The following is a 23,850-nucleotide window of genomic DNA, read 5'->3' as shown; positions in this document are numbered from 1 at the left end:
TCTTTCTCTTGTACCGCATAACGAGTCTCGGTTCCATTAAAATTTCTGCTCTCGAAAGCCACAGGGTGACCCTCTTGGAGTAGCACTCCCCCGAGGGCGTAATCAGATGCATCCGTCTCAACTTCAAAAGGCTTCGTGATATCCGGCAACGTCAAGACCGGTTCCTGTACCACCGCTTCCTTGAGCTTCTCAAAGGCCCTCTTCTTGTCGATAGACCACTCCCACTTATTATCCTTCTTCAACAAGTCAGTGAGCGGGGAAGCAATTTTCGAATACGCTCGGATGAATCTTCGATAGTAATTTGCGAGCCCCAAGAAAGAGCGGAGCTCAGACACATTCCCTGGGGTTCCCCAGTCTTTGATAGCGGCAATCTTCTTCGGATCCATCTTCAGTTTGCCTTTGCCCACTATGTGACCAAGAAAATTCACTTCGGGTTGGGCAAATTCACATTTCTCTCTCTTCACGAATAGGTGGTTCTCTCGGAGCTTCGCGAACACCAACTCCAAGTGTTTTACGTGTTCAGCCAACGAGCGACTATATACAACGATATCGTCCAGATATACCACCACGAATTTGTCCAAGTACTCGTGGAAAACATAGTTCATCAATGTACAAAATGTTGCAGGGGCGTTCGTCAAGCCGAAGGGCATGACCAACCATTCAAAAGACCCATACCTCGTCACACAAGCAGTCTTCAGCTCATCTCCTTCGGCGATTCGAACTTGATGATAACCAGATCTTAGGTCGAGCTTGGTGAAGTATACAGCGCCTTGTAATTGATCGAACAAATCCGCTACCAATGGGATGGGGTAGCGGTTCCTCACCGTCAACTTGTTCAGAGCCCGATAGTCGATACACAATCTCAGACTACCGTCCTGTTTCTTCTGGAAGAGCACAGGGGCTCCATAGAGAGCTTTGGAAGGTCGTATCGACCCCGAGCGAATCAGATCGTCTAGTTGTCTTCGTAGTTCCGCTAGTTCGGGAGGCGCCATCCGATATGGCCCTCGAGCAGGAGGTCTTGTGCCCAGGAGTAATTCAATTTGATGGTCTACCGAACGTCGGGGTGGCAGTCTCATAGGTAGCTGATCAGGCATCAAGTCCTTGTTGTCCTCTAGCACCTTCTCTACTTTTGGGTCTACGCATTCAGCAAAGGTGTCTTCTTTTATGGACATTGTACACAAGTATGTAGGCTCTCCCTTTTGAAGTCCCCTCTTCAACTACATTGCCGAGAGGAGTGACCCATTTTGCTTTCGGTCAGCTTCAACAGCTTTCACAAGACATGGTTTTGATCACACCATTATTAAAGATCCATTGTGTGGCGCCAGAAAGGTCGGGGTCCGCTTCAGAAAATCCATGCCGAGGACGATCTTGAAGTCATCCATCGGGACGCTGGTGAAGTCGACCTTCCCCGTCCATTCGCCCATCTTGATCACTACTTCTCTAGCCACGCCCTGAATCGGCAAGGCTTTGGAGTTGACAGCTTTCATGCTTCCTCCTTCTCGGTTCAACTTCATTCCGAGTCTCTTCGCTTCGTCGGGGGTGACGAAATTATGGGAGGCTCTTGTATCTATCATTGCTCGAGTAGCCTTTCCATTGACGTTTATCTCCACGTACATCAGTTCCGTGGACTTGGTCTCGGAGCGCTCAACGCCTTTGTCCATTGAGCACATCATGTGGACACTCCCATTCGAGCCATTTCTCCTTGCTCACTGGCCTCATCATCATCGCACCCCTATGCATCATGTCCTATACCCTCGGGATTCTGTTCTACCGACATCTTGGACAAATTCTTCTTAAGGGTGTTGAACTCCCCCTGGTGAGGGAACTCGGACATTCGGTGCGGTCCTCTACAAAGGAAGCACGCGAACGGCTTCCTAGCAGTCGACGCTTCAGATTAACTACCCTTAGAAGAGGTTGGAGTGGAATTCGTCGAGCCCCATCTCCTATTATCACCTCCGGGACGGAACCGACTATTACCCGTAAAGGGAGGTCTTGCTTGTGAATTCGTCCCTCCAAACCTTTGGTTGCCTCCGCCCGTTGCAGCGAATCCCTTCTTCTGGGAGGTTTCGCGCTCCGTGTAATAGTCAACTAGCCTTTCAGCCGCTGTCATCGCAGCTGAGAGGGACTCAGGTCGCTGTCGCATGATTTCTCGCTGAGCCCACTCCTTCAAACCATCAATAAACTGAAACACCCGATTCTTCTCGGTCATGTCCGCTATCTCCAACATACAAGCCGAATACGCTTTCACATAATCGCGAATTGAGCCTGTATGTTTCAAGTTCTTTAATTTCCTTCGAGCTAGGAAATCGGTGTTCTCCGGGTAGAATTGTTCCTTGAAGAGTCGTTTGAAATCATCCCATGACTCTAGTCTAATGGTCCCTGCCTCGATCTCGGCATGCTTCGAGCGCCACCATTGTTTAGCGTCATCCGTTAGGTACATACTCGCGGTACTGACCTTTAGACCTTCGTCGAGCGCACTCACTCGGAAGTATTGTTCCATGTCGAAGATGAAGTTATCGACTTCTTTCGAATCTCTCGCCCCACTATACTTGAGGGGTGTAGGCGGCTTCACCTTAGGAGTTCCACCAAAACTCCCGTCCGCGGCCATTTTCATCAAGGTATTGCACATGTTCTCAAGTTGCTCAACTTTTTCATAGAGATAACCCATATCCGAGTTATACTCTTTCGGAATCGCCTCTTCGACGGCCACAAGGCGGCTCTCATGCCCCTCTATGGACTCGTCTACTGCCTCGAAGTGGGCATCATGCCCCTTTACTGTCTCCTCAACTCCTTGGTGAGTATTCCCCAAACTCACAATGGGAGCCTCCAACGATGGAATTTTCTCGTCCATCAATTTCTCTAAAGCCGCCACTTTGGCCTTAGTGTCACTTTTAGTCCCACTTGGTTCTACCGCCTTTGTTGCCATCGTATACAGCAGCCCGTCAAGAAGACCGGGCTCTAATACCAAATGTCACGGTCCGAAACTTTGAGTCGGGGTGTGACACGCACCTTTGTCTAAACACTTTGACAAGAATGAAAGCGAGAGCGTTAGGCACTAGTGTTTGTCAGCACTAGGCACTCGTAATCGGTCTCGGGTTGTGGGTGTCGAAATCCTAGTCTCGATCGACACACACGGGCTTGTTAAAGAGATGAAGGCAAGAGTCGTTCACAAGAAAGCAACAACAAGCAATAAGAAGGCAACTTGGTGGGAAGCAGATGTTTGATTGACTAGTACTCCCCAAAGAGGGAAATTTGATATTTACATCCTGATAGCAGGAAACATTGATTTTACAAATTTAGTTCAGAATAGCGATACACCCATTTAGGGAAAGAAAAAGCTAATGCTAACTATGCTAAACTAGGAAAGAAATTACTAAAAATATAATAGAGGAAATGAAACTACATAGCATAAATAAAACTAAGGGTTTGAAGTGTAGATCGTCACACCTTGTGAGCTAAGTATCAGATTACTAATTAACCAGACGGCCAGTCATTCACCTGATTCTTGTGGTCGATGGTTTAGAGTTTAGACCTATGAACTTGTATGGTGATGTTGATATACGGAGTTATCATACCTCTTCTACCCCAATAAATTATTCCTTTTTATTATTCACAAATTCTTGTTTGTGACGGCACATATCCGTTACTTTTGAGTGACGAATACCATTTTATCTCACAAAGTACCCACTTTTTTTCTCTCTGCAACACTATTCATGTGGTCCCCTTTCTCCACTAACCCATTTTGTTACCATTTTATCTCACAAAATATCCGCCAAAAATGATAACCCGTCACAAAGGAGACCAATTGTTTATTATTTTTCGAGAATTTTGAACGAAGTTAAATAAATTACCACCAAATAAGAAACACTCACAACTTTGATTTGGTAGTTAGAAAATGATATAGTGCATAATTCGGTTTTTTATTAAGGGTATTATTTAAGGTATGAAAAATTCAGACGGTATCTCTAAAGTCTACTTATTATTTTGTACTTACATCCTCTTTTTTTTATCTGTAAACTCATGATCAAGAGCTACTACGATCAATTAATTGCTTTTTTTTTTTTTTCCAAGAAGAGAGATATCACACCAACACGACGAAACTCTCACATAAAATTTCCATTTATTGTAAAATTATTCACAATGTTTTCCTATACCATATTTCATAGGGTAAATTTCAAACAAAAAAAAAAAACCCTTTTTCATCATTTAATTTATTTTATCATTAAAATTCACGAACAAACCGGAACAATTTGAAATTTGAAAGTTGATATGATGATGAAATACGTTACTCGTATTGTATTCTCTTTCTTCAACTTGATTTTGTTAATCATAATTTACTCAATACTTGGGGTACAAAAACTAACATCTCATTTTTCTTAAAATTCACGACTCAAGAATGAGGGAAACAAAAAACAACAAAAGTTGCTTGGCTAAAAGCAATTGACCAGAATGAAGAATCACGGTTTGTGATAAAAAGGTTGCAGTTTGGACAGACAGACCAAAAGACTAACTTTGCTTTAGTCGCTTTACCAGCTGCAAAAACAAGGAATATGGTGGAATTGCATATATTTTCCAACAACAAATTTTTTTTTGCCACCATACTGTTAAATTAATTACCAAGTTGGGCAAGTTAAATTTTACTAGTATTTAATAATGCGTAATTGGTACTTTCTCCGATCCACACCAAAGGTAACATGGGAAAAATGGAGTATTTAAGAAAATGTGAAAAAAGTAAGGATAAAAAGGAAAAAATAGGTGGGTCATGTACATGTGGGTTTAATTGTGAGATGTTATGTGGGGGTATGTAATGACATTTTTTGTAAATATGAAATGGGTATAATGACAATTTGGTAATGTTGTGGGCCAAATAAGGTATGTTACCTTTAGGGTGGATCGTCCATTTTAGGTAAGTGTTACCTTTGGTGTGAATCAGAGGGAGTAGTTGAAATTACTTAAGACTGTTACTAACTAGCTGGTCTTCGAGAATGAGTTGAACACAAGGCCGGCTATCCATATGGATTAGCAACTTCTTCAATCTAAGTTCTCTCGCCCTTTCAAGACCCACCAAGAGAGCAAGTATTTCGGCTTTCATGGAGGAGCACATCCCAGCTCAGAAAAAATATGCCTCGAGAAAGTTACCTGTCTCGTCTCGAAATATTCCTCCACTTCCTGCTTTCCCCGGATTCCCTTTAGCTACTCCGTCAGTATTAAGTAAGATCCATCCGTGTGGAGGTGGAAGCCATCTAATTAAAACTTCTCTGGCTGCAGAGGACGGTCTAGGAGTAAAAAGTGAGAAGCGATCGAAAGCCTCCTTGGTAACTTCAAATTGACTGAAGAGAAAAGCTCGTGGATTGATTGGATTCTCCTCGTCTCGACCGAATACAACGTTGTTTTGCCACTTCCATATCCACCAACAAGTAACTGCAAAATGCATTGGCCAATTAATTAAATCCATACTAACATTATTACTTGCATTGTTAGTAATCCAACTGGAAAATGATGTAGTATAAAACGAATCAACGGGAATCAAGTCGCCAATTTGGCTCCAAATCTGACGGGATACCTGGCAAGATCGAAGTAAATGGTCATGTGTTTCCTCTTCCACTCCGCATGCATCTGGGACAAGTAGGGTCATCACTCATATTTCTTCGAACTCGATTAATATTCACTAAAAGTCGACCATGAGCAGCGAACCAAATAAACATTCTGGTTCGTTGTTGAACCGGGAGGCGCTAGATAACACGCCATATAGGTGGTTTCGGATCAAGAGTGGTATCCGTACCTTTTAAGTAACCTAAAGCGGATTTCAGGGAGAATTTACCGGTGTTGGAGCTTTTCCAATATAGAGTTGATGCGTGTCGTTCAACACCAAAAATAAATGCCAACAAGCCTAAACTATAAATAGCTAGGGAAGTCGGGTCGAATCCACAGGGAGATGGGAATCCTATAGTCAACTAAGTCTGTCGAAAGTAACCAAAATGGGGGGTTTGTTGTTTGTTTTTCTAAGAAACTACGAGCAAGGAGAGAGTAAAAAGAACGAGAAAGAAATAGAGTAGAGATGAATAAGAGAGAAGAATACTAGGATTGTCGGTTCACCATGGCTTCTAAAGTCCGGACTAAATCGTAAATGCCCCAAGTTCACGCTGTGGGTAATAAACGTCACTTTTCGGTCCTTAGTTCGCCCTAGGCAATACTAGTTTAGCTCTCGCCCTAGCTAGCAAAGATCCTAATGAAACGCTGCAGAACTACTCCTTTTCCAATCTTTCGATCTAGGAGAAGGGGATATCGAGACAGTTAATTGAGTGCGTCGACTCAAACAATTAAAAGATATTAAAGCAGCAGATGCATACAGCTAGACTACGGGTACTCTAATTAATTCGTCCTTCCTACGCCATGGCTACCCTAAATCCTAGCAATGCGATTAGCTATTCATGATCGAAATTGAGGACAACAAAGGCAAACAAATGACAGTAGATAACATAATAAATGAAACTGAACTGAAACTATATTAAAGATAATACCGAGTTCAACGAAGGAAGAATTGAGAAATGGCGATGAAAAGTATTTCCGATCCAAAAACTAAAGCAACAGTCTCCGTTTTTCGTCCTAAATCTGATAATTAGGTCTCTAGTATTCCTTGCCTATTTATAAGAAAAATAGCAAAGAAAGCAAACGTACAAAACAACAACACAACTGAACTAAAGCCCATCAGCGCGTGGCCTCTCGATCGAACCCCACAGTTGCTCGATCGAGAGCTTTCCCTAAGTATATCCATCGATCGAGAACAGAACATCTCGATTGAGGCCTTCGCCTTTGCATTCACTCGATCGAGAACAGGACATCTCGATCGAGGGGTTCTTGACACTCATGCCTCTCGATCGAGCTAATTTGGGAGTTCGATCGAAAGGTCTTAACTTCTTGTGTGTTCTCCTATTCCTTTGGATGCCTTCACGCATCTCAAGACGGTAAGATTTCACGCCGACTCTCTTAAGTAAGCTTGGAGGACCACAAATAGGCTGATTTCCAGTCATTCCGGTTCGTATCTACAAATAATGCAAAACAGAACAAAGTAGACTATTCGGGGTATAAAATGACATAATATCACTCAAATACATAGAAATGCGTGCCAAAAGAGACCGTAAAAGTCTATGTAAAATGCACGCATCAAGAGTATCTTCCAAATCCGGGTATGGGAAAAGCGTAATATATGCGATTTGCTGAAGATCTACTTGAGGAAGGTAATTGGCAAATAAATCCCATTTCCAGCCCGCTTTCTCGCTCCACATATCACTAACAGTGGCCCTTAGAATATCATCTGGTATAGGGGCTATAGCATTGTCCGATAGACAGTAACCGTCCCACCATTGATGATCCCAGAAGACTAGAAGAGAGTCCTTCTTCCATTACAAACTACTGTAGCCGTCCCATTTATGATTGTCTTAGCTTGAGATGAAATTCCTGCCCACACATTTGATATTTTTTGCTTGGGCTGGAACATATCCACATCACACCGACCATTGCAATATTTCGAACGTAAGACTCGAGACCAAATACTAGACCGTTCAGTAAGAACTCTCCATCCCAATTTAGTAAGGAAGGCTGCATTAGCTTGCCTTGCAGAGTTAATTCCGACCCTCCCTTGACTTTTGGGTCGCTGCACTACTTCCCATGAAATTAGATGAATAACTTTTTTAGTATCATCTCCACCCAACAAAAATCTTCTTGTTTTTTTATCAATAGAGTCGCAAACGGAACGAGGGATTTTAGCGGATTGCATGCTGAAATTAGCAATGGATGTCAAGGTAGATTGGACTAAGGTGGACCTTCCTGCTAGAGATAACCGTTTAGTAGACCATCCTGTAAGCCTTTTATTAATTTTCTCTTCGAGAAGAGCGAACATATTTCTGGTAACACGTCCATTGATGGTGGGCATCCCTAGATAAGTGCCCAAGTCATCCGTCTCAACAAACCCAAGAGCTTGGCATACTGTACTTCTGAGTTCATGCGTCGCATTACTCGAGAAAAAAACTCTTGATTTAGGTTCACTGACTTTTTCACCCAAAGCTCTACAGAAATTATCCAACACATATTTTATAGTTAATGCTTGGTCAACCGATGCTTCACCAAACAAGACCATATCATAAGCGAAGAACAGATTTGTGCTACTCAGACCATTACGACACGAAGCAAACGGACGCCAAGCTTTGTTTCGGACTGCTTGGTCAATAATTTGCTGTAATTTTTCAAAGCACATAACGAAAAGATATGAGGAAAGGGGGTCACCTTGACGTACCCCTCTAGAAGGCTTGAATGGCTCTGTCTCTTCCCCATTGCAAAGCACTTGCATTCTGGGACTCGTAACACACTTCATTACCACGTCCACCAGTAGTATAGATAAATTCATATCTTTCAGTGTATCATGAATAAAGTCCCATCTGAGGCGGTCGTAAGCTTTTTCAAGATCAATTTTTATAGCCATATAAGACTTAGCTCCTTTTTTCTGTCTCATAAAGTGAACTGCCTCTTGAAACACTACAATATTATCCGTAATTTGTCGACCCGGAACAAACCCGGTTTGTGTCTCAAAAATTAAATGAGGGAGAACGTTTTTAATCCTATTAGCAAGAACTTTGCTGATAACTTTATAGGCCACATTACATAAACTTATCAGACGAAATTGAGAGATCTGTTCTGGAGCTTGTATTTTCGGAATGAGAACAATGTGTGTGTCATTAAGACCCTCTGGGAATCCCTTTCCTTCTAGAGCACGAATCACCATGTCACAAAATAAGGGTTCCACTAGATGCCAATGCTTCCGATAGAATAGAACTTGATATCCGTCTGGACCAGGGGCCTTTAGAGGACCATATTAACAATCACTTTTTCAATTTCTGACATGGAAAAAGGCCTGTTAAGCCAATTCCGGTCATCATTATTAAAATCTTGAAAACTATTATATGGTATATCATTATCATCATCATAAGAGGAATCCTCCGTATAAAGCTTTTTGTAGTAATTCATGACCATATTTTTAACCTCTGAGTTATCTTCCATCCAATCCCCCGCATCGTTTTTGAGGGAAGTTCCGTGGACTTGGTCTCGGAGCGCTCGGCGCCCTTGCCCATTGAGCACATCATGTGGACTACTCCCATTCGAGCCAATTCTCCTTGCTAACTGACCTTATCATCATCGCACCCGTCTGCATCCTGGTCTATCCCCTCGGGATTCTGTTCTACCGACATCTTGGACAAATTCTTCTTGAGGGCGTTGAACTCCCCCTGGTGAGGGAACTCAGACATTCGGTGCGGTCCTTTACAAAGGAAGCACGTGAACGGCTTCCTAGCAGTCGACGCTTCAGAATTACTACCCTTAGAAGAGGTTGGAGTAGAATTCGCCGGACCCCATCTCCTATTATCACCTCCGGGAAGGAACTGAAGGAAATGAAGATTCATATACATACTAACATACTCTTATATGTCAAAATTTAATTTGTCATAAAATTAAAGCGGATTTTATGCATGCAAACAATAATATAAATAGAGGAGAAATCATGTCCTTACATTGTAGATTTCGGTTATATTGGGCACAAGAGAGATCACCTTTCTCTCTTGTTCTTGAGCTTTCCCTTATGGATGAACAAGATCTAAGTATAAGATCTCTCCCTAAGCTTTATACCCAAGGCTTCTCTTAATTTAATTAATATTACAAATACTAGTATAATATTAATCAAGGTAGAAAATTGAACCAAAAATATTATTAACACTTTGAATATTTTCGGTATTAGAGAGAAGAAGAGGAGGATTTTTATTCTCTCTTAGAACACTAATTTTTGGATGAGCAAGTGAATGAATGAAGATACAAAACATTTTGTATATTATTAGGTAAAAATATGAGAAAACCATCATAGGTTTTGTCTTCCCCAAAACCGTGTAAGAGGAGGCTTTTTAGAGAGCCAATGCATGGAAAAATTGTTCTTCACAATGAACAATAGGCTTGCATGGCTAGTGACTAGTGTAATCATCATGCCTTCCACTAATTACAATCAACATATAATTAGCTCATAAACCCTCTAATTTTCGGCCCACTTGGTAATATGGATTCCATATTATTTTTGTCAATTGTCAATATGTCACATGTCATATGTGACATAAATTTTGTTATGTATTTTTAACATATTAAAAATCAACGTATTAATAAAAATACGTCACATACAAAAATCGACTTAGTAATTTCATAATTACTTGTGCCAAAATATTTTACCATTTATAAATCACAACAGATTGTATTTATAATAATTCATTCAATTTTGATTGTTTCTTTAAACAATAATTTCATCCGAGTAATGAAACAATTCGATTACTCGGACCGTATCTCATTTAATCGCATTTCAATATGATACGTAAATTTTACTTCCAAAATCGCCCGTCAATTTTCAAGTAATTTAATTAACTCGTAACGTTATACGATTAATCAAATAATCAATTAAGAGTATTGCCCTTTAGGTATGACCTAGGGGGTCAACTGATCACCACCGTCACACGACAGTAATGTCAAACTCTAGTCACCTAATCATTACCGATATATGTTGACCGGTTTGATGACAAGTAACAATATTACTTCCCAATTGTATTCTTTAAAATGAGATTTAATAATGATATTTAAATCATGTAATCGCACTATTGTTGAGGACACATTTCCCAACAATCTCCCCCTTGTCCTCGACAAGTGTGCGTTACCAATTCTCTTGTCCTATTACTATCTCCCACTCAATGCAAGGTGTCTTTCAGGTCGTACTTGCAAGTGATCATATCGAGAGTGGTTTCCTCGATCTGGAGAATAACTGATTGACCGGACTTATTTATCATAGATACTTTCCGAGCGTGGCCACGCATTTCGATTCATTACTCTTCGAGTGGCCCCGAGATATTGTTTTAACCCGACAAGGGGATGGACAATTCCTATCGCACTCATTCCCTTCGACTAGCCACAGCCATCATAACCCAAAATATGCCCATTTGACCCCATTTACGAAGGTCGTAGTAACACAAATCAAAGTTAATCAAACTGTGCCATCTTAGGTGAATAGTCTTTAGTCAAAAGAATCGACTCATTAGAATACTATAGCAGCTCTCGCCACGACCAGGCTATATAAATTTGCCAGAACTCTATAAGCGGTCATAAGGCCCGACAAGGTGTTCCTAACATCGGCCTATGTGATCGACTAGTCATCTCACATGACTGTATGGCACTTGAACTTGCCATCAATCGCATCACACTCTAGTCACTTCGAGACGTCACCTCATACAAGTGACTATGGGCGAATACAATGCTAATCCGTGTTCACTTTAACGGGGTTCAACGTTGTCTCTACAACCCGTTTGGATGTAACAAAGTATAATAAAAGAGTTTTAAAATAAAACTCGAACGACAAATGCGATTATCACACATGAATAGTCAATGCCTGATTACTATTTCATGTTCTATAATCTAATTTGATCTTGTACGTAGTTGTTCATTTCAATTCAATTGAAATGACATGACTCATCATGTTTAGCCTTTGAGAAGGCTTTGGTTAGTAGGTTTTATCAATTTCTTGTACCTTACTCAACCTTACTACATACTCGTTTTCCTTTGTAATGTATACATTTGCATTACAAAACTTTCTGAGTACGTGTCGAGATCCAATCAAGACATAGGCCCTCTAGCCTAAGAATAGCTCCCACTGTTTTCACAATGTGCGGGACTCATCCTTCTTGCACATCTCATGATTGCAAGTGTACTCAATTTCCGTTATAAATATCTCTCATTGTTCTTTATTGCCTAGAACGATTCTAGAAAATCTACTTCTTAATTAACATTGCCACAATGGTATCTTAACCATCCTAATGTGTTTTGATTATGGTTTTGTCGGAAACCATGCGCAATCTCAATTGTCAATTGTCACTTGTGTAACACCCTTACACAATATTGCATCATAAACACTTTGCATCATAGCCTTAATGCTTCTGCAAGCACTTTTAAGGGTAATCTTTATAGCTTACTTGGTAAAGATTACTTAAATTCGATTTTGAAAACAATTCATCATACTCAAAGTATATGAAGTGTTATACATCTTTACTCATTTAATTGATCCGGCAGCGGAAGCAAATGGAATCAATCAAATATGTTCAATTTAATTGAACTAGTCATGAATCTTATCAACATAAGACTTCTTATTGACGCTAATATCATGTGGATTTATCTTCATAAATCCGGATATTCAAGATGTATTTTAATACTCCAAAAGTCTTAAATCATTCTCAATGATTAATATGTCATCCACATATCAGACTAATTAAAAATTCCGTAACTCCCACTAAACTTCATGTATAAACACAACTTCTCGACTTATCGAGAAATGTTTTATCACATGATCGAAATGTTGATTCCAACTCATTGATGTCCTACTTAAGATTCTCTCTTAAGTTTCACATTATCTTAGGATTGCAAGAATCTATAAAACTCATGACATGTATTGAATACATTCTTTCTATTGAAGAAGTGGGTTTTAGATTCACTCGCTATGTATTTCATAACCTCATAATGAAACACAATCCCTAAGAAGATCCATATAGACTTAAGCATTTCAACTAGCGCAAAACACTTTGCCACCAACCAAGCTTTGAAATCTCTCTTTATTAGTGCAAAACCCTTTGTCACTAATCAAGTCTTTTAATTCGGATTCTCATGGCTCTAAGCCTTGTTTTGAGTTGTGACTTAAACACTCTTATGTAAGTCATTTGTTGATTACTTTCTAGAAGTAATCAACTTGAATCAAACAATTTCTTTTGTAAGTTATAAGCTCTTTACTTTCTTAAAAGTAGCATGAATTCATCATTTTTTTAATAAGTGACGAATTTAACCTCCTAGGTTTTAAAGAAACAATATTTTACACAAAACGTCTCACGTAGCCAAGAAGGACCAGTTTCTTGCGTCATAACATTCTCTGTGGCATTCTTTGTGGCTCTTGAATAATTTCTCCCACTCTGTCTTCTAAAATAAACTTGTATTTTAGAAAGACAGCTTCACGAGCCGCAAACCCGTCGTACTCGTGAGAAAAGAAAGGAAAAATGAGCATTTGTTTCTTGTGAAAACTTACAAACATGGTACCCTTACCATTTCATATCTCATATGATTCGATTTAGTGGAAAAATAATTTAGACAAAATGATAAAATCTCCAAAAGGATCAAGTAACTCAAAGTAACTTGATCGAAGTCCAAACCTTATCGAATAGCGTTTGAATTCTTATCCAATCACACATTATATCATAATGCGTGCTAAGAGAGATTAACTTGTGATATTAAATCACCTTTCCTTTGGCTTATATCAAAGTCTTCACTTTGATAATCCCATCACGACTAAATCGTGATTCTTTGAATACTTTGAACTTCTTCAAAGATTTCTCTATTTACCTTATTAAGTGAACATATTAGTGTCAACTTAAATCGTTGGTAAAAGAAAATGATCAACCTATTATGGATCAATGATTTATAACCTCGATCTCCTTTTCAACCAAAAGGCACGAGACATCTTGCTTTGAATACAAGATACGCATATACCATTAACAATCTAATGGTTTCAAGAGTACTCGTTAACTCTTTGCGTTCATTATTCCAAAATTTTAAGGTTTAATCTTGGGTTACCAACTTGAGTCTAGCATCATCTTCATGATATATTATTCTAGTTTGGTTTAGAATATAATCACCTTGATGATGGGCTAGCCATACATCAAATCATGGTGTATAGGGTCACAAAAGTGAAAACCTCTTTTGTATCTTAACAAGTTTATATTCTTATTTAGAGTTTATGCACTTAATAGTCACAATTAAGTACAACTTTAAATCCAAAAACTAGATTGAGTACACAATTACTCTATCTCTCAACATTATTGTTGCTAGTCGTCATATTCTATTCATCTTATGTATCAAACATAATGATGAAAACCTCCACTGGTTTCTAATATTGACGAAGTGGTACTAGCAAAATTTATGTTTAATCAGATAAACATTTAAAGAAGAAGGTCCCATTAGATGTCCCACAACTAACTTGTTAATTCTTCAATAATTTGGGGTAGTTTCCTTTCTCGTGTCCAACATTTAAGACAATGGAAACTTTATCGGTTGGGATTGATAGGTTTAGCATCGTCATTCTCAACAACTTTACCTTTAACATTACCTTGTATCAATTCCATTCTAATTTTACTTCTTTAACCTCGTCCTCATCTTAACGGTTTAAGAGAATGCTCCCACTCATTTCAATGAGTCTTTACTTAGAGAAGCAAAGGTGAATCTTATAAAGATTACTCTTTAATTCAATCGTTTTAGTCTTAAAACTTTCATTGAAGTGGTTGCGTTATTTTGGTCAATTACGAATTCTGACAAAACTAATTACCAAAACAATTTATCGCTTCAAGGTACTTAATTCAATTAAGTATATGAATAACAATCCATTGTAAGTAGATGTGTTAGTCAAGAATCAAAACCTGTTTGATAATGAATAACTTTAATCTATACTCTTTACAAGAGATCCTTAGCAATGGTTCATTTGAGGTTTTAGAAGCAAATTCATATTTGTCTTTAGTTACGATGGATTAATGGAGATTTGAGTCAAAAATCGAAATGATATCGTATATGAATTGTGGTAAAGAAATAGAACAATGTGATAACGGAATAGTGGAAAACTTAACATTTATCGTTATAATAATACTTGTAAATAACAAGTAAAACATTTACATAGTGACCTCTACCCAACTATGATAAATGATTCCAAGACCCAAATTCATATCGACTTAGGCACGGTATGGCCGATGAAACCCTTATCAATATAACTCGGTGGATTAACGCTTTAATCGATTCTACTTTTAGAACTCTTGGTCGATAAAATTACTTTAATAAATATCTATAGCCCGGAACACATGCAACTACGGTCGCGAATACTTCCGTTGAGCTCAATCCAAATTTCGAATAAATGTGTCCATGATCCAAATCCACATCAACTTGGGCACGGTATGGCCGATGAAACCCTCATCAACATGAATTCGGTGGATCAACATTCATCACCCACTTCCCCTACGTAACAAGGTTTGTACCCCGGGGTAGGCGAGTGCACTCCCTCGCGAAATAGGTTTTCATGGTTTCTACTATTTGGTAAGGCTATGTCTCAATTGTTTATTTTAGCGAGAGGTCATGTCAATTTATTATCTATCACGTTTTAAGTGAACTAAAGCGGTGAACTACGATAATTTTAATTGACACGGTCGATAAACTCGATAAAATAAGGATGCATGTTTTAGTTATGGCGATTTAGCGATGCATGTGACATAAAATAAAATGCAAGCATAAAGATAAATAAATCCTAGTATGGCCTTTCCTAAAATAGAAAAACTATTTAACTATTACATATTCGGAAACCAACTCCATTGGTCCCTTGAACTTCGGTTGTGGCACGCATCTCAAGGTAACACCGTCTTTGTGTATCGCCATTCTTGAAGAAATCCGTCTTTGGGAACTCCGGAATGAATAAAATTACATAATAAATTACATAATTTCCTATTATACATTTGTAACTAAAATAAAATAAATCTATTAAATTACAACGGTGATACGAGATCACAATAAAAATTACAACCGAATCGATATTCCCATACATTTCGGGAAATACCAATTAAAATCTAAGGCCATACTAAGTAAAATTACATAATTCAAAATTACATAAATTAAAATTATGACAATCATAAATAAAATGCAGCATTATAATATGTATGAACATGCTCAATTTTATGCTAAATCGCCTTTAATTAGCCAATATCGTATATTACTCGGTTTTAACGGATTTGCGTGATTTCAACATTTTATAATCACAAAAATACATAAACTCATATTTATGCATAAGTTAATTACCCTAACCTCTTAGGACTCAAAATTTAGTCTTCACTAATAATTTGACCATAATTAACCTTTATTTACAAAATTGTTCATAAATGGACCAAAAATTACAAAAATAAGCTATTAAACTTCAAATAAATCAAAAAAATTTCAAATAAATTCAAAATTTGAAATTTAAATTCATGAACATTCTGGAAAATTTCCATGACACTCATAATGTTGAAAATCTTAGGTTAAAAATTTCGAAAAATTTACCGGAAAAACAATGTTGCGGTTTATCGATTTTTAATAAAATAATCATAAAAGCATGGGAAAAATTATATTCATTAACTTTTCAATTTTAGATCTGAAAATGATAATAAAATGCAACATTAGACTTTTTTCCTAAGTCATAGATTATGTTTTATTAATTTTCACTAATAATGTCACTATTTATGCTATTTTTCTTCAAAAATTCATAAATCATGCAAAAAGGCTTCTTTATAGCCAATTATTTTACACACATCTTGTAAAATTTCATGTGACAACATATTAATTTTCTATGACCAGATTCGAAATTTAACTCATATTAACCTATTTTTCACCTAAATCCGAATTTAACAATGAAAAATTCATTTTTCGAGCATAACAAGTCCAAAAATTATGAAAATTTACAGGTTATCTCAAAATAATATATGTGACAACATATCCAAAAACCAAGTGAAAATTCGAAGTATAGCTAATTTTAGACCAAAAATGACATTTTTACTCATAAAATCACATTTAAATGTCATTATAGTAAATTATGAACAATAAAAATCCGAAAAATTAACCAAAATATCCTAAAACATTTTAGGACCAGAAATATTAACATGCATGGATTAATTTCATGATATATCATAATAACACAAATTTTACAAGTTTTATTTGTTATTCTTATAACTCGGAAAAACTTTTAACCAATTTGCATGCAAACAACCGTGGCTCTGATACCGATTGAAGGAAATGAAGATTCATATATATACTAACATACTCTTATATGTCAAAATTTAATTTGTCATAAAATTAAAGCGGATTTTATGCATGCAAACAATAATATAAATAGAGGAGAAATCATGTCCTTACATTGTAGATTTCGGTTATATTGGGCACAAGAGAGATCACCTTTCTCTCTTGTTCTTGAGCTTTCCCTTATGGATGAACAAGATCTAAGTATAAGATCTCTCCCTAAGCTTTATACCCAAGGCTTCTCTTAATTTAATTAATATTACAAATACTAGTATAATATTAATCAAGGTAGAAAATTGAACCAAAAATATTATTAACACTTTGAATATTTTCGGTATTAGAGAGAAGAAGAGGAGGATTTTTATTCTCTCTTAGAACACTAATTTTTGGATGAGCAAGTGAATGAATGAAGATACAAAACATTTTGTATATTATTAGGTAAAAATATGAGAAAACCATCATATGTTTTGTCTTCCCCAAAACCGTGTAAGAGGAGGCTTTTTAGAGAGCCAATGCATGGAAAAATTGTTCTTCACAATGAACAATAGGCTTGCATGGCTAGTGACTAGTGTAATCATCATGCCTTCCACTAATTACAATCAACATATAATTAGCTCATAAACCCTCTAATTTTCGGCCCACTTGGTAATATGGATTCCATATTATTTTTGTCAATTGTCAATATGTCACATGTCATATGTGACATAAATTTTGTTATGTATTTTTAACATATTAAAAATCAACGTATTAATAAAAATACGTCACATACAAAAATCGACTTAGTAATTTCATAATTACTTGTGCCAAAATATTTTACCATTTATAAATCACAACAGATTGTATTTATAATAATTCATTCAATTTTGATTGTTTCTTTAAACAATAATTTCATCCGAGTAATGAAACAATTCGATTACTCAGACCGTATCTCATTTGATCGCATTTCAATATGATACGTAAATTTTACTTCCAAAATCGCCCGTCAATTTTCAAGTAATTTAATTAACTCGTAACGTTATACGATTAATCAAATAATCAATTAAGAGTATTGCCCTTTAGGTATGACCTAGGGGGTCAACTGATCACCACCGTCACACGACAGTAATGTCAAACTCTAGTCAGCCAATCATTACCGATATATGTTGACCAGTTGACAGTAACAATATTACTTCCCAATTGTATTCTTTAAAATGAGATTTAATAATGATATTTAAATCATGTAATCGCACTATTGTTGAGGACACATTTCCCAACAGGAACAGACTATTACCCGTAGAGGGAGGTCTTGCTTGTGATGTCGTCCCTCCAAACCTTTGGTTTCTTCCACCCGTTGTAGCGAATCCCTTCTTCTGGGAGGTTTCACGCTCCGTGTAATAGTCAACTAGCCTTTCAGCCGCAGTCATCGCAGCCGAGAGGGATTCTGGTCGCTATCGCATGATTTCTCGTTGCGCCCACTTCTTCAAGCCATCAATAAACAAAAACACCCGATCCTTCTCAGTCATGTCCGCTATCTCCAACATACAAGCCGAATACGCTTTCACATAGTCACGAATCGAGCCTGTATGTTTCAAGTTCTTTAATTTCCTTCGAGCTAGAAAATCGGTGTTCTCCGGGTAGAATTGCTCCTTGAAGAGTCGCTTGAAATCGTCCCATGACTCTATCCTAATGGTCCCTGCCTCGATCTCGGCATGTTTCGAGCGCCACCATTGTTTAGCGTCATCCGTTAGGTACATACTCGCAGTGCTGACCTTTAGACCTTCGTCGAGCGCGCTCACTCGGAAGTATTGTTCCGTGTCGAAGATGAAGTTATCGACTTCTTTCGAATCTCTCGCCCCACTATACTTGAGGGGTGTAGGCGGCTTCACGTTAGGAGTTCCACCAAAACTCCCGTCAGTGGCCATTTTCAACAAGGTATTACACATGTTCTTGAGTTGCTCGACTTTTTCATAGAGATAACCCATATCCGAGTTATACTCTTTCGGAATCGCCTCTTCGACGGCCACAAGAAGGCTCTCGTGCCCCTTTATGGACTCGTCAACTTCTTTGTGAATACTCTCCAAACTCACAATGAGAGCCTCCAAGGATGGAATTTTCTCGTCCATCAATCTCTCTAAAGCCGCCACTTTGGCCTTAGTTCACTTTTGTTCCCACTCGGATCTACCGCCTTTGATGCCATCGTATATAGCAGCCCGTCAAGAAGACCGGGCTTTGATACCAAATGTCACGGTCCGAAACTTTGAGTCGGGGCGTGACGCGCACCCTTGTCTAAACACTCGACAAGAATACAAGCGAGAGAGTCAAGCACTAGTGCATTCGTAATCGGTCTCGGGTTGTGGGTGTCGGAACCCTAGTCTCGATCGACACACACGGGCTTGTAGATACCTCATTTCTGCACCTCCCGCAAACCACCCGGTGATGATTGGGCCGTATGTTTGGTACGCGGAACGATTGGTGACAGTTCGTAAGTTTATCGTCAAGTGATTGCTCAAACACAGATGTCTACCTCTTAGTTGTCATCTACGCGCCGATACGGTCGTTTTGACAGTAGCTAGAGTACATTTGGAGTCCGGGCCTAAAACCGTCTTCATTTTCTAATAACCGTTAAATCCCGAGTCAGAATGTTCTGGAATGTTCCGGATATTTCTATGTCATATTTTATAAATATTTCACAATCTTTTAATCTTTGGTAAACAATTTCCCGTAATATTCATACAAATATTAAGGAAAACCAAATTAATCCGTTATTCCATAACTTAAACACGGAAATCTTTCTTGCGCAGGAGGAAACCACTTGGGAACAGACGCAGCAGGTGCTGCGCCTCTTCCAAGAGACGCAGTGACTGCTGCGCCTCTTCCCAGGTCCTTTTCTGCGTATTTTTTGTATATTTTTCATATATTTTCGAGATTCACTTCCAAAGTCTCTCCGAAAACCCTATTCCTTCACGTGATTAGTATAAATAGAGACCTTCGGTCTCTCATATTTCTCACGCGAGTGTCCGCCCTTCTCTTCTCCCTTTGCATTCTAAGTCCACGTTCTTACTTTTTGGCGTCTACGTGCTTGAACATTCGACCACGTAAGCTCGGATCCTTCTGAGTACCAGCCTCGTTTGCATGACCGACCAATTTGACCAACTCCACATCAATCAACTAAATTAATCTTAATCATTTTCCTCTTACGAGGACACTTTCGTTACATTCGAGTCGAGCATCACTAATCGATAACTTAGTTCATCTCGTTTCGTCAAACATGTAAGTCTGAGGGTGTATAATCTCTCTTTTATTATTGTTCTTTACTTTTTGTATCATTAATGTAAGGTTTATGTCGAAAACATCTCTTAAAACCGATTTATAAAACCTCGTTTAAAACCCTTTTTTCGGATTACCAGAAGATAACCGTCGGGAAAGGACGCAGCAACTGCTGCGCCTCTTCGAAGGAGCGCAGTGCCTGCTGCGCCTCTTCGTGAGGCTGCCGCATTTCCTGCTTCCTTTCTTCTTCCTTCGTCCTCTGTAATTCGTTCGTTTTATTTGCTTTGTTTGTTTTTGCTAATTCTTTGACATACAATTATAATTTCACATGTATATCATTTATCGTTCATTAGTATATAATTCATCGTTAAATCCGACTTAAATCCCTTATAATCTCATATTTGCGGGTTTTCGTCATTAAACTCAATCCGGGTTATAGGAATTCAATTCGTTCATATTGAATTTCTGGAATTCGACCTTTGATATATTTTCATCTGTCTATCGTCATATTCATCGCATATTCGTCATTAGTTCATCATTAATTCATCATGTTTAACCTAATTAATTCACCTATGTCACTAATCAATCTTTCATTCATGTAAATAATTCATCTTAATTTCGTCTCATCCATGTTTTATCGCTTTTATGACTCATTCGTATGTAATTAATTCGTTAAATCACTTTCATCCGAGTAAATATCGTAATTAACCATTAAATTCACCAATTAATATTAACAATTTACAGTTCCGGCTTCACAGCCAGAATCACCCTTGGAACAGACGCAGCAGCTGCTGCGCCTCTTCCAAAGGGCGCGATCTCTTGCGCCTCTTCCAAAGGGATCTGCTGCGCTGTTCGGTTGATTTCTGTCTCTGAACTTCCGTTCTGCCTTGACCTGTTTAATTAGTCTACGTATAATTAACTATTAACCGTATTATCGCCTAATCATCTGTTCGCTAATTCATTCTTTTATTCTTTTTCTCAATTTATCCGTTTTAAAGGTATTCTCGACATAAATCGCTAAATCCATTGTAATTATTGTAATCTTTATTATCGTAATTTTCCTATTGTATTTATCATTGTATTTTGTATCATTTGTATGTTTTCACATGTAATTGAATCTTAAATTCCTACTTTGACTAAATTGTTTACTAATTAATTGTTCACCGACTTAGTTAAATTTTCACATGTTAGGATTAAAACTTGAATGTTGCATTGCATGCATATAATCGACGATATATCAAGTATAGACGATTTCCCTAATCATTAGTAGATGCCGCTATCGAGGCGGGCGGGATTAGGTGTTCGATCAAAAAAGCTTCCTAATACGTACCCTCACCCCTTACTCCAGATCTCAGTGAACATCCGTGTTCATTGGCATCCACGAGAGTCATTCTAGACATAGAATGCTAAGGGTAACGATTACTTAGTGTTCATGTCACTACTTTGTGTCTTGACATGACACGAGGTATTCGAACGGTTCCAATTTCTTATAAAAATTGGTGGCGACTCCACAAATGCAAATGCTTGTTTCCCAAGCGCCCCCGTGGCCCATTGTCCACAGTTTGGCGACTCCGCTGGGGATAATACACTTACGTGTAGCCAAAAGGGTGAAACTTGAACAAGGTTAGGGAATAGTTTGTACAAGACAATTGTCGGTTTTCATAACTCGGTCTTCCTAGATCGTTTCATTCGGCCTTCCTAGGCCCAACCCAACCCATTCGACCAATCGTCCCGTCTAAACGGTCCTAATTCTTATTTGGGCCTAAGGATGGATAGCGATTGACGTCATCCATACCATGGTACTTACTCTTGTTTGTATCAAGGACTTTCACTACTTGAGGAAATGGACTAGGAATCGGCCTTACTCTTGTTTGGTACGAGCCTCTCCACAGACTTCGGGTTTGATTGTTCGGTATGGCAACCCACCCTTTAAACCAAAACCCTTTTAAATGCACTCAGCATCCCGTTATAATGCTTGTATAAATGTTTGTACCTTACGTGATCACCATTTTTTAAACAAAACCATGACAATTTTTGTAAAAAATCAAAATCCCTTTTTAAATGAAAATTTCGAAGAGGCCCATGATTAGCGCAAAACCGAGTCGAAACTCTATCCATTTGTCGAGTCAAAATTCGGGCCCAAGCCCATTTCAAAACCTCACTTCGAGTCCACTCCTACAACTACACTATAGTTGACTAGGATACACATTTTCAAACCTTTGTCTTTTCTTCAAAACTCACTCGACACAAGTGGCACACACCCACTTCACAAGTCAAAACATTTCTTCTTTTAGTAAGTGTGTTAGGATGGTCGATCGTGTTTTGATTCGTCGTCGATCTCTTATCCAGTTTCCAAGATGCCTGAAACAAGTGATGCGAACTTCAATCAACTTCAAGAGGGTAATGATCGAATCCTAGCCGCACTAGCTCAAATCCAAGTTACCCAAGACCAAGTGTATGATCGCCTTGACACCATCGAAGGCCGGATCTACGTCGTAGAAACGAGGATTTCCCCTCGGGAAAGTGAAGTTGTTGATGACTTCGTGAATGACTTCAGGGAAGAAAGCTCTCCCATGGGTGTGACTGTAGCTGAGAAATGGCTCCAATACTTAGAGGAGCAATTGATGTACCTTAAAGGGGATGACATTTATAGGGAGAATAATCGCAAATATGAGGCCGTCAATTCCAAATTGCCAACCAACTTCAACATGACGGATATCCCAAAATTCGAGGGGCATGAGAACCCTTTAAACCACATTCGTGCCTTCAAGGATTACATGTCTATCAAAGGCATCAAACCCGAGATGTTCTTAAGGATCTTTCCTTCATCTCTTGACACCATCCCAAAGCAATGGTTCTACTCTTTAGAACACAAGAAGATCGCCACTTGGGAAGATGCCGCAAACGAGTTTTCTAAGCAATATGCGGATAATGCCGAGATCCAAGTTAACATGCGCACAATAGAGGTTCTTACCCAAAATGACAAAGAAGGATTCACCGACTTCCTAAGTAGGTGGAGGAAGACTAGTACCCAACTAGTTGAACGCCCGGATGAGGCTACCCTTGTGGAGAAGTTCGTTGATAATCTCAAACCCATCTATGCCAATCATTTGAGGTACCAAAACATCAAAACTTTCAAGGACTTAACCGTACTAGGAACAAGGATTTAAGATGACATCCGTAAAGGGCTCTTGTCCAAAACGGTAGGTCGAGGATATCAAGGCTCAACAAGTCGTTCTTACGGCTCCACTAGCAAGACTAATGAAGTTAACCTTCTTGAGCCATCCAAGAAGAGTACCCCACCAGGGAAATTCACAAATCTTGGGGACACTTACTCCAATGCTCAAAAGAGGTTAATGAAGCAAGGCAAACTCCAACCCATAAGACCTACTCCCGAACCTGAAAAGAAGTCCAAGCTCTGGGTCGAGAACTCATACTGTGAATACCATAGGGGTAAGGGACACGACACAGAAAAATGCTACAAATTGAAAAATGTGCTTCAAGACATGATAGAGGATGGTCGACTACCAATACCGCCGGGAGGAAAACCCAACAACACTCAGAACCCTCTTGGGATTCTAGTGATCACAAGTGAAGAATCTACCTTAGATTGTTCACACCTCATTTCTCCAATTGAAGATGAGATCTGCGCGATCGAAAATGAAGGGTTCTACTCTACCATTTCTCCTACCA

The 23,850-nt window shown here is 38.6% G+C and overlaps 1 protein-coding gene across 1 annotated transcript; it reads right to left on the bottom strand.

Moving 5' to 3' along the window:
• Window positions 1-1,289: 1,289 nt before the first annotated feature.
• LOC141641669 (DNA damage-inducible protein 1-like) lies at window positions 1,290-1,661 on the bottom strand. Its single transcript, XM_074450327.1, has one exon. The coding sequence runs from the start codon at window positions 1,659-1,661 to the stop codon at window positions 1,290-1,292; it is 372 nt and encodes a 123-aa protein (XP_074306428.1).
• Window positions 1,662-23,850: the final 22,189 nt, after the last annotated feature.

The sequence above is a fragment of the Silene latifolia genome, chromosome 1 (assembly GCF_048544455.1).
Source record: "Silene latifolia isolate original U9 population chromosome 1, ASM4854445v1, whole genome shotgun sequence".
Taxonomy (NCBI): Eukaryota; Viridiplantae; Streptophyta; class Magnoliopsida; order Caryophyllales; family Caryophyllaceae; genus Silene; species Silene latifolia.
This window is presented reverse-complemented; position numbering and strand designations above follow the sequence as displayed.

Bases quoted from the DNA above. Each gene is read 5' to 3' on its own strand.
- LOC141641669 (XM_074450327.1), bottom strand. From the start codon at position 1,661: ATGGACAAAGGCGTTGAGCGCTCCGAGACCAAGTCCACGGAACTGATG.